This window comes from Anopheles stephensi, chromosome 2 (assembly GCF_013141755.1).
Source record: "Anopheles stephensi strain Indian chromosome 2, UCI_ANSTEP_V1.0, whole genome shotgun sequence".
NCBI classification, from domain to species: Eukaryota; Metazoa; Arthropoda; class Insecta; order Diptera; family Culicidae; genus Anopheles; species Anopheles stephensi.
The window spans coordinates 59,011,060-59,028,485 of NC_050202.1; the positions used below are offsets into that span (position 1 = coordinate 59,011,060).

At 44.6% G+C, this 17,426-nt stretch overlaps 2 protein-coding genes across 9 annotated transcripts in view; both read right to left on the reverse strand.

Moving 5' to 3' along the window:
• Nucleotides 1-260, reverse strand: part of LOC118506413 (cardioacceleratory peptide receptor-like) — a 53,574-nt gene extending 53,314 nt beyond the window's left edge. For 3 of the 8 annotated variants that reach the window (XM_036043499.1, XM_036043497.1, XM_036043492.1), the window contains exon 1: nucleotides 99-259. The gene's annotated coding sequence lies outside the window, so the exon portion shown is untranslated. Of the gene's footprint in view, nucleotides 1-67 lie in introns of all 8 variants that reach the window. The other 5 variants (XM_036043500.1, XM_036043498.1, XM_036043493.1 and 2 more) reach the window with 3 other exon arrangements.
• A 13,725-nt stretch (nucleotides 261-13,985) lies between these two features.
• LOC118506416 (secernin-2) lies at nucleotides 13,986-17,207 on the reverse strand. The gene is made up of 2 exons (XM_036043505.1): nucleotides 16,902-17,207; nucleotides 13,986-16,751 (listed from the first exon to the last, which is right to left on the reverse strand). The coding sequence occupies exon 2, from the start codon at nucleotides 16,620-16,622 to the stop codon at nucleotides 15,507-15,509; it is 1,116 nt and encodes a 371-aa protein (XP_035899398.1). The 5' UTR covers nucleotides 16,623-16,751; nucleotides 16,902-17,207; the 3' UTR covers nucleotides 13,986-15,506.
• Between the last annotated feature and the right edge of the window lie 219 nt (nucleotides 17,208-17,426).

The window sequence follows — 17,426 nt, forward strand, 5'->3', positions numbered from 1 at the left end:
AATAACCCCGATAAACCAACTCCGGGCCGGTCAATGTTCACGAAAATGAAAACAATCACGCACATACACACGATTTCTGGCGCCTCCCTTTTCCTTACCGGCACGTTGAGATTGAACTCTTACGTACGTAATGTGTTACGGGGTTTTGAAAATTGCGCGATACGAACTGAACCGCCCGAACCAACCGTTCGACACGACCAACAAATTCCAACTGACTTTGGACGGTTGCGAGCGCACGGTCGTCACACTACCCGAACCTACTGGGGGTGGGCCGACCCACCCGGGGCAGGCAGCACTCTGAACGCGTGGATCTCTTTCGTGGATGCTTTCTCTGGACATCTGGCGTTGTGGGGTCGCCAAGCTGCTGCTGAGCTCTCTCACGCTCGCCACTTTAGCCACACTGCCGGTGGTTGTTTTGAAACATGCTTCGGGAAAAAAGGGGTGAAATGGGGGGTGGGATGGGGTGGCTTCAGCATATCAGCATATCGCATCGCTTCTGGTTCTGGGTTGTTTCGTCTTCCTTTTGCATTTGATTTGCGTTGGCTGTCGTGAAATGTAAATTAGAAGACTGTAAAACGCATTTGTTGCACCATCTTTGCAACCAGTGGTTTGGTCATTTCGGTGTCTGGGAGCGCGTCTCTAGTTGACCATTCACCAGTGTTATGTTTTGAGGTTCTTTCAAAACAGGGGCAGTGACCTAGGAGAACTTTTTGGTTGGGTAGAGTGATTCGTCAAAGGATTCGTTTTTTTTAATTCAGATAGAACGGCCTGATCGTATTGTTTGAAGAAGTAATAAGGAACTTAGGAAAAAATAAATAAATGGTTATTTCTGCCACGTCTGTTTTATAAAAATATGAAACAAACTTAAAACAAAATTTCGAAACTCCTTAAACAGAAATAGAGATAAGTAGCAATTCAACATAATTCCAGGATTATTTAAAAAAAAATCCATGTTTCTCAAAGCATCATGTTTTAAACAAAACACAGGTCGATGTTTAATAAAAACAAGTAAATTGTTTATTCTTTTTATTATATCCGTTGTTTTTATTATAAAATGAATTTTAATATATTTTTTATTTACTATTATTGGGGCGGTCTGGTGGCCGAGGTGATAACGACGCCCGTCTTCACACGGCACGACCGGGGTTCAAATCCCTTCCAGACCGCTTCCCCGTACGCAGGGCTGACTATTTTGCTACGGGTAAAATCAAGTCACAGAAACGGCAGGTCGAGACCTCTCGGGGTTGTAGAGCTGAGGAAGAAGAAGATTTATTATTATTAGGGCATGATGATGAACACAAACGATCCATAATTTTTTTTTTCAATTATACAGTTCAACTATAGGCAGAAAATCCACAGCAAAGTTCGCTAGTCGCGTTGTAAATCTATCCTATCTGTTTGCAAGATTTCAAAAATATGGTTACAAAGTTCCATATTCATCGAAGAACTGTAAAATATACAATTATTTTCCAGTAAAACAAAAATAAAAATAAAAATTTAAGCTTCTTTTTATTTTTTAATCTAAACTCCCATTTTTGCATTCAAATTTCTTCCCACGAAACGATCAAGTTCGACACCTTTGCATTTCCACCGCTAAAACTCTTTCTCTCACTCTCAGCCTCTCGCTCGCATTCGGTCACTCTCACTCACCTGTTGCTTCTTCTCGAAAGCGCTCAAATACACGGCCAACGCGCGCACCCGTTCGAAAGGGCGCAAATTCCACGCGACCCGAAGAGGTGTCGAGACACCGCGTGTCTTTAGCCGTTTTTTTGTTGTTGTGTGTGTCTCCCGCTGCTTTCCTCCATCCTTCCCCCATAAGTCCACACCATTCCACTGCTGTTGACGTTGTTGATTAAATTCAAATAAACAACACCGCGGGAATGCGCACGGAAAACGGAAGTTATCGGCGCTTGTGAGCGTACCAATCCCACCATCGAACGCGCGCGGTACGGGTCAGCATAACTGCTACCTTTTTTTACCTCTGGGCTAGAAATGGTTCACCAAGCAACCAAGCAAATGCATCGCTGCTCCATCCTTTTGCTTCCATTCGGCGACGGAACGCCCGAACGGAAGGAATAAGTCATCACACGATAAGGCAAAGCCCTCGTACACCCGGCCCAGCCCGTTTCGTGCCCCTTACATGCCAGGGACCGAACACTGACAGGGACATAAATTTTCGATAATCCGGATTAGAGGCACTTGCGTTGTGCACTTGATTAGTGTAAAAAAAACCTGTGTGTTGCTGAAACCTGGCAAGCAGGAGAATCTGGCGGGCCGACTGCGATGATGATTTTGCCGTTCGCTTTACCTCGCTTTCGCGGCTGCTTTAAATCGCTCGGGGAGGAGTTAATTTTACTGCCAGCAATAAGAAAACGTAAAGTTTTCGAACGTTGAAGCTGGAGTGTAAGTAAAATATATGAGGTAAAGTATTGCTTTTTTAATATTTGATCATGAGGATCGTTGGCTGCAGTTGCAGAAATGGGACTCAGCGGAAAATGCATTAGAGTATAATTTTATTTACATAAAACTGAGATTAGCTTTATTATATTTCAAAACCTATATAAAAGCAAAGCATAGCCCTTAAAATTCTGTAAGTACTTCACTGCCTACTCTGTCTACTTACTGTTTATGTGCCTCATTGCGAACCGGTCCGATGGCATTGGTAATATCGGTGCCGGTTTTTATACGGCAGGACCGGTGATCAAATCCCATTAGGACGATTCTTCCATAGTTAGGACCAACTATTCAACTACGTGGTATCAGTAGGGTTCAGTAAACCATTATATGGCCGACATGACACGTGTTGTAGATCTTTAAATCCTAGAAGTCTCCTTCTTTCTTTGCCTAACGACCTCAGAGGTCTTACCTGCCATTTCTGCTTTACTAGACTTATTGACAGCGCATAGTTGGATAGCCAGTGCTCACTATGGGGGGAACGGTTCAGATGGGATTCGAGCCCCGGTCCTCTGCCGTGTGAAGACCGGCGCCATTGTCGCATCTAGTTTCTAGAAGCCCTCACCGTATTATATCGAGTCTCTCAATTTTAAAGCCTCCTAGGACTAGTCCTCCCCGATTGATTAAAAAGCCAAACAAATTAAACTACTGTTTATTTGTATCCGGATATTGCTTCACATTAATTTTGTTCACACTTTATTGAGCCGATTCTCTGTCGCTCTGTCCTTGATACTTAATTATGCACTTTAAGAGCACACGCCCCACAAACAAACAAAACCAGCCGCACTGTTGTTATTTTGGTATCACGGATTAATAACTCAATTGTATAAAAATCAGTCAACAACCAGACGCTTTTTTCTACATACGTGTGTGCTGAGCTGTGCTGTTTACGCTACCCAAAGTGAGCATAAATTATCCAACTATGACAACTAATCCACAATTAAGTTCCCGCCACCGAGGATGGGGTGGAGTGTACGTGGAGCACACTTCGCCATCGCACATCCATCATGCTCTCTGGCACCGTGACCGATATGTTGCGATGTATGGCCACGCGCCACTGCACTTCCCTCGGCATCGGCGTCATAGCATCCGTCCTCTTACAGACACGCAACAGAAACATACACACACACAGTGATATTTATTATTTATCCACATGGTTCTCTCGCACGGTGTTATGTTAGCTGGTTAAACAAGCAAAAATCACCACCTTTAAAGCTAGCCCAGCATCACACAGGCCAGCCCTCCCCGTTTTTTTTTTTTTTTTTGTGCGTCAAATTAAACAGTCACGACATTGTTTACCCAAAACAAGCCCAACACCGCTGAAAGAGCTTTGCGGTGTGCCAATTGCATGGCATCATTAAGCTCAAACCCTTCTTACTTTCTTTAGCGCTAGTGACACTAAGTCGAGTGCTAAATTCCTTCCTCCTTAAAACCTACGGCACTCTTAAGCAGTGCTCTGGGACCGGCTACACTGGTGAGCTACCGTCCTTACCGATACCCTCCACACAGCCAATTATCGGGCGTGCGCGCGCGAGAAAAATTTGGAAACCCGTCCGATCCGGTCCGATCGCTTCCCGAAGCGGACGCAACAAAACTTCCCACCCGGGGGAGACCGTGTTTGCCACCGTGTTCGTATGTCCCGCATTCGTTACGCCTGTTAGCCGTGTTTGAAGTGCATTTGGACGCTGGCCAAAGCAGGCAGGGGGGAAGAAAAAAAACAAGTGTAACTTTAATGCAGCAAATTGAGCACGCATTAGCTTGCCTATTAGTGCGGTTGCCCGGAGTACATTGGTACCACCAGGTGCTAAGTAGCAATGGCACGGTGGGTAATGGCAACGATAGGAAAACGAGTGGCAGAAGATTAAAAAAAATACATCCCTCTCACTGTCTTTGGGGTGTTGTGTTTGGGTAGGGAAGCAGAAAAAAACCCACAGAACTGCACCCAGGAGACGCAGTTGCCAGTTGGAAGCTGGCAGTCAATTAATTTCATTGCCCCACAGCTCACACGATCACGATCGTGCGGCACGGTTTTGGTTTGGGACGATAAATGGGTGAGCATAGTGTTAAAAGGGTGGTAATTTCGTTCCAGCTTAAAGTGCGCGTTTAAACGATGATTATGCGGAGCGTGGCGCGGGAAAATGATTATGTTTGACAACCCCTCTCGGGATAAAGCCTTTAAAGGGAGGGGGGTCGGTTTAGGACAAACGCGATACGCGTGGTAATCGGATAGCGTGATAATTTTATTTAATTTTTTCATACACTCTTTGATGAAGTAAGAGAAGAAAGCTTAGGTCATAGCAGATGCTTGGAGCTGCGAGATTTTAAGGATATATCCCAACAGGTACCTTCTTGTAAGCTGATGGATAGGTCCTGGGAGTCTCAATCATATAAAGGGCCCTAAACTCCATAAGGAGCCTCGTGTTATATCCCACCTTAACCGCTGACTGTGGTCTAATCAGCAGATACGACATATAAGAGGCCTTCAACCTTCATTCTGCCTAGGGTCTCCAAGGATCTAGATCCGCCACTGCATGTTTGTAACAAAACGAGGATCGGGCCAACAGTAAGCCGTAGGTTGAATAAATTGTTGCTATCGCTATGCAGAGATAGATCCAAATAGCTATGCAGGTGCCGTCACACTAGCCCAAAATCCATCCATCTGAAGTTTGATAAATTGTCAGAAGATGGCGCTAGTTCACTCAAGATGATGTCTGCACACTTTGAGTAACTGCCGACCTTTTTGATAGGGGTTGTAATGATCTCGTAGGTATAAAATTGTATTTTAACCTTATTTATAAAAAAAAACGATGCGCTTCTTCCACGTTGGGATCTAATTCTTCTTCTTCTTTGGCCTAACGGCCTTTTGGAAACATGCCTTCCATTTCCTTATTTTCCAGTCCTTACTGCAGGGGAACGGCTCGGATGGAATTTGAACCCCAGTCCTGCCGTATGAAGACCGGCGCCGTTGTAACCTTCCCCATCGGACCGCCCCCTGGGGGCAAAATCCCATCTTGACCAATCAATAGGTAAAATCTAATGGAGATGCCTGCATAAAAATATGCATTTACAACAATCACAGTCCGTCCTTGAAGCGTACAATAGAGAGGCCGAATTCGGATGCATTTGAAGCAGTTGAGCACATGTGGAGGATAGGGAGCTGGAACGGGTTTGAACAATGCGGAGTGTGTCCCTACCCCTGAGAGATCGAAATGGTGCATTGATATCGAGGCAGGGCAACTGTGCGTTCCGTCTACAAAAGCCAGAAGACGGCTACGCGTAGCATATGATGGCAGTCTTCCCATGGAAGCAGGCGTATGGCATTGCAAGTTAGCTCTTACGTTGAAGCGTCTTAAGTCGAATAGCAGAGGAAATCAAATGTGGAGCTCCAAAAAACACAAGAATACTCCATTAATGCCAACGGGGTTGCGGAACTCTTTGATTGTCCTGAAGATGAGGACAAATGATCGGTTTCCTCTGGTAATAACGTTATCGATTTGCAGTTTGCAGGTCAAATTCACTTCAAAAAGAATACCCATGTCTCGACCGACGATATCCCGTTCGATCGCAGTACCTTCTACATGGTAGCGGAAATCGGGGTTTCATTCAATCCAGATAGTCAGTCCTGCTTCGATCAGTGGCTCCTACAACCCATGCAAGGTCTTTGCCTGCCATTTCTGGCTTCCTTGGCTTGGTGAAATCCAGAGCTGGATAGCCATCCCTTTATGTTACTTGATACAAATAAATTTAAACATCGTTAAAACAATCGTACCAGGCGGTGGCGAAAGAGTTATCTCGCCCAGAATCCCATTCGACAGGTCCAGATGTCACTTGTACTCCCACCTAGTGGCACTCAACATGGCACCACACACTTTTCGAAAAGATTTGTTTCACACTGATAATACAATACACTTACCATTTGACCCTGGGGCACCCCAGCATCCTCGTACAAATCACCATTCCCATTCGAAATATAGACCACATCCCTACACGGTGCGTCTGATCACTTTCCGTATTTGCGTGTGCGGGCGTTGTCACAGAATCGCCCAATAGCGCTCCTCTTCTCGCCAACGGATCGCTGAGTCACGGATCTACTCGGACGGCACGCAATGTGGAGGTGATCTCGTTTCCAGCATCGCGGTGATCTACGGCATCTGCATCGACACACACCGTTGAAGTTCGATATTCGGTTACAGCGGCACATTCGTATATCAGGGCACGATTACACCCCACGCACGATACACGCACGTGAAGTGAAGGCGTTCCGCTGCATGCACGCTTTCACACGGAGATTATTAATCGTCCCCGCGCTACCTTTGCACCACCTGAAGCTTGGTGGGCAAGCAAAGGGGAAACGGGAATAATATTTTACACTGTAGATGTTAAACATACACTTCGCACGTCTCTCGCACAATATCTTCATCTGCTGGCATCTTGGAGGGATAATATTTAAAACGCTCAACCGCAACCGGATCTTTTGCAACACGGGCCGGCTCATCCAGGCCGTCACACTGAGTCGCGAGTGAATTCAATTGATTCGTAATTAAAATATCGTAAAATGTTTTATTACCAAGTGAGCGCAGAGCGCACAGCTTTTGCTTCGTTCTCGTCTGCGAATTCGATCAGCCCAGCACAATCAGCCATCATCGATTCGGGTTGCGCCGACCGATCCGGCTGCCGAGAAAGCTTCGATTGCGTGCCAAAACGGTTCGCGTAGCCGCGCAGGATAAGCAAGGTTGCAGCCTTCGAAACAGATCCTCCAAAACCTGTGCGCTGGTGTGTGTGTGTTGTGGATTTTTGAGACGAAATGAAGGCATCAGGTATCGCTCAATCCGCGCCTGGCACCCGGTACACGGTCCTCCGCTCCGGACTACCATTATCGTAAAGTACACTACTTTATGCAAATTAGTGACAGAAATTTACATTTTTAACCGCATACCTGGTGCTTAATCAATCTTCGCGTTTCTGTGTGCTTTCGGCTGCTGGTTTGCAGCTTTTTATTTTTTGGAACGGTGCGGAAAAACTTTACCCATTCGGTGAGCGGGGACTAACAACTGCAGTGAACAGAACTGGATCGACTTACGTTCGGTGTACGGCGTATCACCAGTCATATTGATACAGTGCTAGGCACTATTTCAGCATGAGCTTGTTAGATTTGGGATCGATTAGGAATCTGTTAGGAACTTTGATTTTGCAATAATTATTTGCAGAATGGATTTAAGCACTTGACTTAAATAACCTAAAAATTTAAAATAATTAACACAAGCTCATAAATCTAGCAGTAGTGTCTTAAAGCTATTTTTCCATGAGGGGTGGCCTGGCCGTATTGCTTCTTAAAGCTATTTAACAGTCCAACAAATGGGTATCGATATATAATTAAAAAGCATTATTATAAAGTATGCATCAAATTTAAATGAATTAATTTAAAAAAATTAACTTACATATTCTATTCCTATGAAACGCCTAAATCAATGCAATCCGCATAACCCTGTAACGAGGAATAGAATAGACTTCATATTCCAGGCCTTTTAAAGCTTATAGCTTTTGACTACGAAATCCTATTTTGGTGTAATTTTCTCATGAAAGTTAAATTAGCTATGTTTTTCTATTGGTATTCTATATATCGCCTCAATTCCAAACTTTTTCCTTGTTTAAGTTATTCGAAGTTGAGCTTTTTTGATCAACAAAATGAGATAAACGCGAAAACTTTTGTTTAAGTACTTTATTGATTTATTTTTAAAATAATATCTAATTAATATCGAATTGTTTATTTATAAAATACTTTAAAACAAAACAATCCCCTCGAAACGTATCTAATTGAACTCCACGAGTCTGTAGTGATTTTTTCACAATATTGGTATGATTTACGGCTGTAACGGTTTTTATTGAAACTAAAACACACCTGTCACTTTTACTCGCAGATAGTAAAAAAAAAATTCGTTAAGTTTTTTATGTAACCCTCCAAGAGTTATAAAAATCATGTCACCTTTGAACATTAATAAATCAAAAACGACTTCGAGTTGTGAAGGGTATTTAGTATTGGAAATAAGAAAAAAAATAAGAAAATTATCAGATAAAGATAACTGTAATTTACTCACATAAAACTACATTTCAAGTTAATCACATTCCTAGAAGCGGAGACATAAGCAAATAAAATCGATTAGACTACCCAGGTTGACGGTTGCCTGGAGTAGGATTAATGTGATCGATGCATTTGACAACTAACAATGAATTAAGTTATTCTAACAAAGAATAAGAAAGTAAGCTTAAGAGTACGACATATTTATATAAATTTATTAAAATTATTTAATTTATTTCTATTAATGGTTACATCATCTAGATGTTCTACAGCTAGAAAACGCCTAAAGTTATGCAATCTGCATTACACAATGATCTTATTCGTTCTATAACTTTGCACTTCACTGTACGGCGACTAACAATTCAATTGGTAGGAAAGCAAAAACCAACCGTACCATAAACAACTCGAAAACCCAATCATAATTGAGCAAACTGACCGTACCGCACCCGACAGACTCTTTGCCACTGGCCCACTTGACCGACCGTACCCGGGTGACGGGTGTACAATCAAAAAATATTATTAGTTTCTGATTGTTATATTTCGGCAAATAAAATTTTTAAAAACGTTCCCTCGCTGCTTGCGTTCACCATCGCACAGGTGCACACCATGGCTGATTGGATACAAAGAAAGAGAGAAAGAGTTTGTGTGTGTGATAAAACAACCAAATGCCCGTTGATTGAACCACTTCAACCGTTGGTGTACCGGCTGGTGAAAAACACCACCGGGATCGGTAATGTCTGGCCGCGTGAAAGTAACCGCGCGGTAGAGAATCGAAAGCCTTAATATCCCCCCGGCCGAAAGGGTGGATTTTTTTTTTTTTTTAGATGCATTTTGAATTTGGATAATTAAGATACAGCAAGCGTCTTTCGCCTTCCCAAGCAAGGTCGCCAGGGCCGCGCTCTCAATATGGCTCTCAACCCTAACGCACCACGCGCTATCGTAACTTCGCCGGATTTGTGGCAGTTTTTCACGGCTTTCGACAAGATTACTATCACTTAATCAAGGCGGGCTTCAGACGGGGTTCGGGTTACCATTTCAAGTCCTTTTCCCATAATGTCGTCGATGGGGGCAGCTAAGTACCGTCTTCAAGAGATACATTTTCAATAAACTGGTTCAGGAAGGCGCAAAAACCTCGACCGGGTTCCTTTTTCGGGGGTCCAGAGGGAAGAAAAAAACCAGAATAGTAATTAAACACACCCTATCTAAAGTGTCGATTCGATCGGTATGCAAAAACACCGACACCTGTAGCATGGTTATTTGTCGAGCTACAGAACCACACATTGACACACTTCGTGGCCGAAGCCAACCAAACAAAACTGGTCGTATGGTGAGAAAAATTTGTGGGCAAAAGTCTCGGGACCGAGTCGGCCAGAATTTAAAATACCCATAAGTAACACTTTTGGCTTGTTTTATCTTCACAGTTCGTTTAAAATTTATTGAGCTGCGCATAAACACGCACCACACACGCTCACGATTTATTTCCTGCCGCACTGAAGTGAGCGTGCGCTCAAAAGCATGCCCGTAAATGGTTCCATTGTATGCAAATTGAAATTTATTGTACCAAACGGAAACTGATGCATCTTGCATTTCGCAGCAGCAGTAACAGCAGCAGCGGCACATGACACTCTGTCCGACCAGGGGCAAGGAGATCCCATCCGCCTAATTCCTGGTATTTGGACACTTCTTCAGACTTCTCGGAGATCTGCTTGAGGTTCAACCGAAAGACAGGAAGCATCTCGAGCGGAATATTAAAGATGGAATCGCCTTCATTTTCTCCGCAATCCCTCACGATCACTTGATCGTGCTGCTGATGATCTATTTCATTGCTGGATGGGCAGCAAAAAAATGGGCGACAAATTTAATTTCACGCTTCGGGAAACAACAACATCACCACCTCCAAAAAACAAAAAAACCCCGTCCAAACTGGAAGCATAAAACCTTCTCCGAGCAGCCAGTTGACGGTGTCATTATCAGCGAATTGGTCGTAAAGTTAACTGAACCTGTCTGTACTCGGTACGCATTAAATTAAACACCTTTGATGGAGGCATTCCGTTCCAGTTTTGTTGTTTTATGATTACCATTTTGTTTCGCTCGCTTTGTATATTATTACTGATTTTGGGTACGTCTGGTAGGGGGTCAGCTCCACCTACCCAACTTTGTCACCGAGGATCGGGCGAGGATCGGACACAAAAAAAAAAAATGCTACTCCAATTAAGCTGAGACCCACCGAGCGGTTTGAGTGTTGAAAGATATTAATTTCTTGCCTTTTTTTTTGTTGTTGTTGTGTGTTATCATTTGGGTTTGGAGCTCTCGATCAATTTGTGCGTTCTCCTGGAGGATCCAATTTTCTGGACAACAGCGCACAACAGTTTGCAGGCGACAGACCCGGGCCCAGGCACCCACTGATTGGTGGTGGTGCCCGTGAGTTTACTTACTTTATGGTGTTGTAAACTTTGCTCTGACATTAAACACACTGTTCGGAGGAGATAAAGTGGTACGCAGACCCGATCACCCTGTCAGCCTGTGCCCAGTGTCACACAGGTGGAGAAAGGTGCAGTAAGACGGCATTATATGTGTACACTCAATTTTGTTAATGAGCGGTACGACAACTTTATCTGCATGCATAATCAGATCAGCCGCGAGCTTTAAACAAAGTGTTTTAATTATAGATTATGGGTGAGAAACGGGGCTAGATAATTATTGAAGCGGGTTGTTTGTTTAAAGTGACAAGCCGATTAGATTATGTTTTGCATTTTAAAACAATGAGATTAACTTTTTGTATGCTGTAGTGCTCTGGTTTGAGGTGAGTATCGCTCTCATGCTATCTTGCCGATGCATCCACAGACAAGATCGATCGGTAGCACTTTCATGACGGGACTTAGCCACCAAACTCGGTTAAATGTACATCAAACGAACACATCAAGCTAACGGATTTAGCATCTTACAGGCGCTAGGCGGAATTGGAGTTGGGGATCTCTAGCGTATTGGATACAAGGGGGGTTTGATTGTCAGTTCGGAGCTCCCGCTAAGCCCACCGCGCCCATGGCTGTAATCCCACTCCCCCCGCGGGCTTCAATCACCCTCAGGGGTCTGACTCCACTTGATCCAGCAAACGAGCTTGATATGCTCCGCTACGGCTCGTGCCGAACAGGTCGGAGGCGAGCTGGTAGGGCATGATTCCGGTATCTTTATCCGATTCGAAATTTGTTGGCTTTTCGTTGCATTGAAAGCCAGGACAGCAGGGATAGCCAATCGACCCTAACATTGAGATCAAACGCTAGTCATTTCCCTCCGCTCAATTTAGCCATATCATCCATCCTCCCAAGGAGTTGGGTTTCCCCTCATACCCAATCTCAGATATTTGGAGAGACATGTTACCGTTCTATATACCGGGCACGTATTGTGTCAAAGTAGAGTGTGGAGAGCCTTTGTTAACATACAAGAGGCTTCGGATCCGTACCAGTGCAGTATTGCTACCTCAATAGCTTACAGAACTTGCAGGAGAGCACTATTTGCCCTTTTCATCAAATATTGACTAGGGTTTCAGTAACTTTAAAAAAAATATACGACCAGATTATCTAGGCTTTCACTTGATAAGCTTTATCGTCACAAAGTCGAAGATGATTTGGATTTTTTTAAATAATTTGTTAGTTCGAAAACTTTTCAGAGTACCTAGTTAGCTGAACCCGTTATGGAGATCCGTTGGAAAAGACCGGTAGGGCCGAGAGCTTCTCAACTGGCAGGACCAGGTATCGTACACGGAAATGACTATCCAACTACAACTCAAGACCACTCTAGGTCGTAGAGCCAAGAAGAAGAATATCTGGGATCTGGACTATTAAGTCCACAGTAAAATTTGATTTTAAATGTTTGATCGTCACTTTAAGCAACAAATTAGTATTTGTTTACCGAGCGACTCGTTTTTCCTTTTTCCAATTTCTACATCTTTTCCAACCAACCAAACGTGCCATTCATAATAATCTGATTATTAGAAACGGAAGTTTTATTTACCATACAGCCAAACACATTTATGGTTTGTTTACGTTTGGCTAGCTTCAGGCTACCGGGCAGTGGAGTGTTTTACGCGGTTGTCAAGCCGAAGAGTAAACACACATTAGTAGGCCTGGCACTAAGCAACTGTCTACTAAATGACCAACCGAACCGAACCGATCGGTACGGTTGTGCTGCTGCTCGCAAATGAAGTGTCCAACAGGGTGGCATTAATGATGAATTGGGCCGCGCATTGCCGGACTGTGTTAACATGATTGTGAATAAGGTTTTTTTGTGTTGTGTTGAATGCTTATAAATATTTCTGGTACCAGAACGAACTCCCAGTGGAGTTCACATCCCGAGCGGGAGGTGTAACAATTCCCCACGCGAACAAACGATCTGCTTCTTTTCGAAACAACGGCCTTAAGTAAAGATCATCTGTTCGTAGTGAAAGTATTACGAACGTTACTGGGTGGAATGGTGGTTATTTATAGATGATTTGTTTTAGCAAGGTACACCTGCTGCCACCCTTTGCCCCAAAGGGGGCCAACAGCGTATTTGATGGATCTTTAACGGTTGTCCGTCTGACCTACTGTGTTTTGCCATTTTATAGGCTACGATAGGCAACAGTTCTCAGTGAGAGAGAATGACGTCGGTGAGGAAGATTCTATGCCCCGTTTGATCGCTTCACGGAAACTAACCAACAGCAATGGCGATATTTGCTTATTTTCTATCATCAGCACATAGTGCAGCTATAATGTTCCTTACATTGATATGCCGACCATAAGAAAAAAACGCTTTACGATGTGTGCTTCCCGGTTCATTGACCTCGTTCGCTAAAATGCATTCATACCGACGAAATGTTGAGCATAAACACATTCGTGTAACGACTTCCCGCAAAAACCCCACCTCGGTAACGAGCACGTGCAGGAAGCCAAGAGTTGCCAAGCCGGTAAGGAACCGTACTTAAATCATTCTCCGGCAATAAAAACAAACAAACATTTGGCACACGTCAGAAAGGGATTCCGTATCCGTCCATCCAGATCGCCCCAAATGACATCATTCTTCGCGCCTTAAAATAAAAGACGGCCAATTTATGATTCTTTCAAGACTTTGAAGGTCGCTGGTTTCGAGAAGTAATCTTACAGAGATTAAACCACGGGGCACGGCATGCCACGGTGATGATCCTCACCCGTATGGACGATCTACAGCCAACTTTGCCACGGCTCGCAATGATAAATGATCGCAGCGAACGTGCGCGGTAAGTGTGGCCAGAGCAGAAAGGACGGCGTCAGCTGTCCCTAGATGCTTTACACCAGCACCAGCAGATGATGATTAATCTCTCCGCCTCCGTCGTGCCCGTGCTGCTGACAGGTGTAGTGGAGTGGAAACGATACGTTGTGATATTACCGTACGGAAATACTTTCTTTTCGCGAATTGTTTCACCTACTCGGAGCTCGATTCACAGTTTCATTCTGGTAAACATAGGTCTTTCTTTTATTATTATTTGGTTCATTATTACGAAGACGATCTTGCTGTTGTTGCTTCACACACAAACGATCACATAGTAGGCGCATTCGGCCGCCACTGTCCGGCTTGAAGGGTATTATTGATAAATGTATGTTTTATGCGTTATCATCCTGTTGTTGCGTCCGGTCTGAAGCCTCCTGCAAGCCTAAAAACCACCTGATTGCATCGCTATTGTTGTATTGATTGCTATTGAATGTTGAATGTATGTTTGTCCGCTTATGCTTTTCCTACCGCCTTCTTTCGGCTGCCTAATACAGTACACGGGCGAGCAGGCAACATTCTTTTCTTCGAGCGGGCTTTTCGAGCGCGTTTCCTTATACTTTTTCAAGCCGAATGTTTTTTTTTTCCTTTACGAATGTGTACGAATATTATAATGCGAATAACTAGGGGTTTCGTTTTCCATTACTAAGAGTCAATAGAGAGTGAGAATGTGTGTCGGGTTTGAGTTGGGCGGACCAACAACGCAGCGCTACATGGGACATGGTCTGCCAGTCTTTACTATTAATTATTTGGCTGAAATCATACTCGACTGCTAATGGAGTGTGTATGTGTGTGTGTGCTCTCCGATCCTAACGGAATGCGTACAATTCAAGAACATTTTGATTCAGTTATTTCATTGTTTAAGGGAAACAAAAATACACACAATAACCCACACATTAACATCCTTTTAGGATAAATAAGCGTACCAACCGCAAACAAATGGTTAAGCGACTTTTATAGCATCGGTTGCGATGAATACTTGAGTTTCACGAAATCTCCACACTTTTTTCCACTTACATTAACAGCAATCGTTACAATTTTGGCTTTCCGATTTTTAAACGCAACATTATGCAAAATAATAACATTTCCGTAGAGAGGCTTGCAATACTGGTCAAAATCATAGAAATCGTGGAATGAATAGTTTCAGTTTGCATATTGAAATCCTTAACGCTATGATAATACAGCAAACAAAATGCAATCAGCCCTGGAGATCTGTAACAAAACGAAGAATCTGGCAAAAGCATCAGCACATAAAATAAGGATCAACAAAACTACAACATATAAAAAAACAAACACGCACACACACGCTAAACGCAAACACATAGAAAAAACAAAAAATAATCACATAAAGTCAAAACGGGGCCACCCCTGACGTTCCTTTAAGCAGTGACGAAAGGAATGTAAGGCCTACCGACTTTTTCGTTCTATCGTTAAATGTTAATATATCGCAGCAGTGCCGTACTGTCCTGTAGGGTAGTGAGTTTCGAGTTACGCCGTGTGGCGTGTTCAGTTCTGCGACGCTTCGGGACCGGAAAGTCGAGAAATTAAGAATTATTTAGCACATCTTCCCACAGCTTCGCTAAGCCAATATAGCGTTTTCCCATATCTCTCCACCACGCAGAACTGAAACACCCACGGCAGCTAGTGGTTCATTTTGCCAGTTTGTGCGAGTGGGGAACGTTCGCTGGTTCGCACCCTAGCGATAGAACTTCACCTCCGCCTCGACGCAGTCTTTCATAAGTTCGTCCAGCTCATGGCTCGCTTCGCCCGAGTGTTCGCTCAGGAAGCGATTGACCTCGTCCATGCAGGTGGCCTCCAGCGAGCTAAGCAAACTGCCGACCAGCTCCCACTTTCGGTTGCTATGCAGCCGGTGCAGCAGCGTTTGCGTTTCCCCACCGTCCGGCACCCGCGTCAGGGGCGAAATCTTCGCCCCGGCAGTAAAGATAAATGGTTTGAAGACCGACTCACCGACCTGCGGTGTTGCGGTAAACCAGTGGCAGGCAAGCTCTCCTTCCCCACTCAAAACCGAAACCTGGCTCGAGCCGGTCGGTGGATCGGAACCGACCGCACGCAGGCATTCGAACATTTGCTTCAACCCGAATGCTCCTTCCGCACCCGGTTCGTTTGCCGGCCAGGAACGGACGGCAGCCGTAGCCGGGCTACCGCCAAATGCATCACTAAAACTAAACTCGCCGGCTCCGTCCCACGCTCCTGCCGCCTGCGCTTTCGAAGCGAGATCGTCCGAACTGCGGTCGAAGCCGGTACCGATCGTGAGACCTGTGGCGGCCAACGCTATGCTACTGTCTTGGACCTGCTTTGCTGCCCAAAATTGGCCCGCTACGTTTAGCAGCCATACGGCCGCCGGATCACATACTACAAAGGCAGCCTTCAGTGCGTTCCGGTCCTCCGGGCAGTGTTGCTCGACGAGCGCCACCAGCTTATCGAGAGCACCGGACGCACTATCACCACGCTCCAGCCCCAGCCGTACCAAGTCTAGCGCCGACACTTTACCTTCCGCGCCTGAACCCTCACTGTACGATAGACCGATCGTGACCGCTTTTTCGTTGGAACCACTTTCCGCACCCCAACTGCCTGCCGGTTTATTGAGGATCACACCAAAGCTGGCCGCTCCCTCGATCTCGCAACCGCTGGGCAGGGTGATTGGTTCACTGCCATCCGCTGCCGGCAGATAGACGACCTCCGTAACGCGCTCGGTCGATCCCGTGCCGTTGCGGCCGAAAATGATCTGCTTCCGGTTGGATTCCGTGCACGGCGGAAGCACGACGAACGTTTCGCCACCGTTGCCAGACATTTTTCTCTCTCGCTGTGGGGCCGGCGTGTATGTGTGTACGCGTGAGTTTGGCTATCGTCACCCTACGCTGTCTCGTTCAGACTGCTCCGCCGCAGTGCGTACTCGGTGTCGTCGTTCTCTTTCTCCACCCTGCCAACAAATCAATAAAGGGGTGAAAGTTTTCCGTATTAGCAGTGCCTCAATAACTGATCCTGGTTCAAAGAAGGATTTTTCTTTTTCATTCCATACTCTGATAGAGGAAACTTGAGAAAAAAAGGGGAATCGAAGAAAGTAACTTACCACGAAACAGTGAAAGAGCTTTACGGGGTAAAAAAAGGGTTTGTTTTACACTACGAGATGCACTTTTGCACCGTACACCGGTTGATTAACGAACGGGAACAAACAATTCGAAGAGATTGGCTGGAATGGCTTAATGGATGAGGATTTTTCTGGATACGGCGGAGCAGACGAGACGTTTCTGGTTGTTTTTTACGAGACAGACACAATCTATTGCACACACCGGGACAAATCAGCAATTTTCACTCGCAGATGCTTTCTTTTTCTCGGAAAAACGACTGACAGCATGCCGACCTGTCACAGCACACTGCGGAAGGCGTTATGGTCATATTTTTCTGTTTATTTTACTTTTGTTTCAAATAAACATATTTTTGGAAATTGAGAACAAAATAAAGCAAAATAGTATTTATCTCAAGATAAAATATGAGATCAAAATATTCTAAACCTTTCTTTTATATATTTCCAAAATATCAATCGTAAATTCGCCATCGCCATCGACCACCGTGCGAAGGCACCTCGGGAAAAAAA

Coding starts and splice junctions, on each gene's coding strand:
- LOC118506416 (XM_036043505.1), bottom strand. CDS start 16,622: ATGTCTGGCAACGGTGGCGAAACGTTCGTCGTGCTTCCGCCGTGCACG.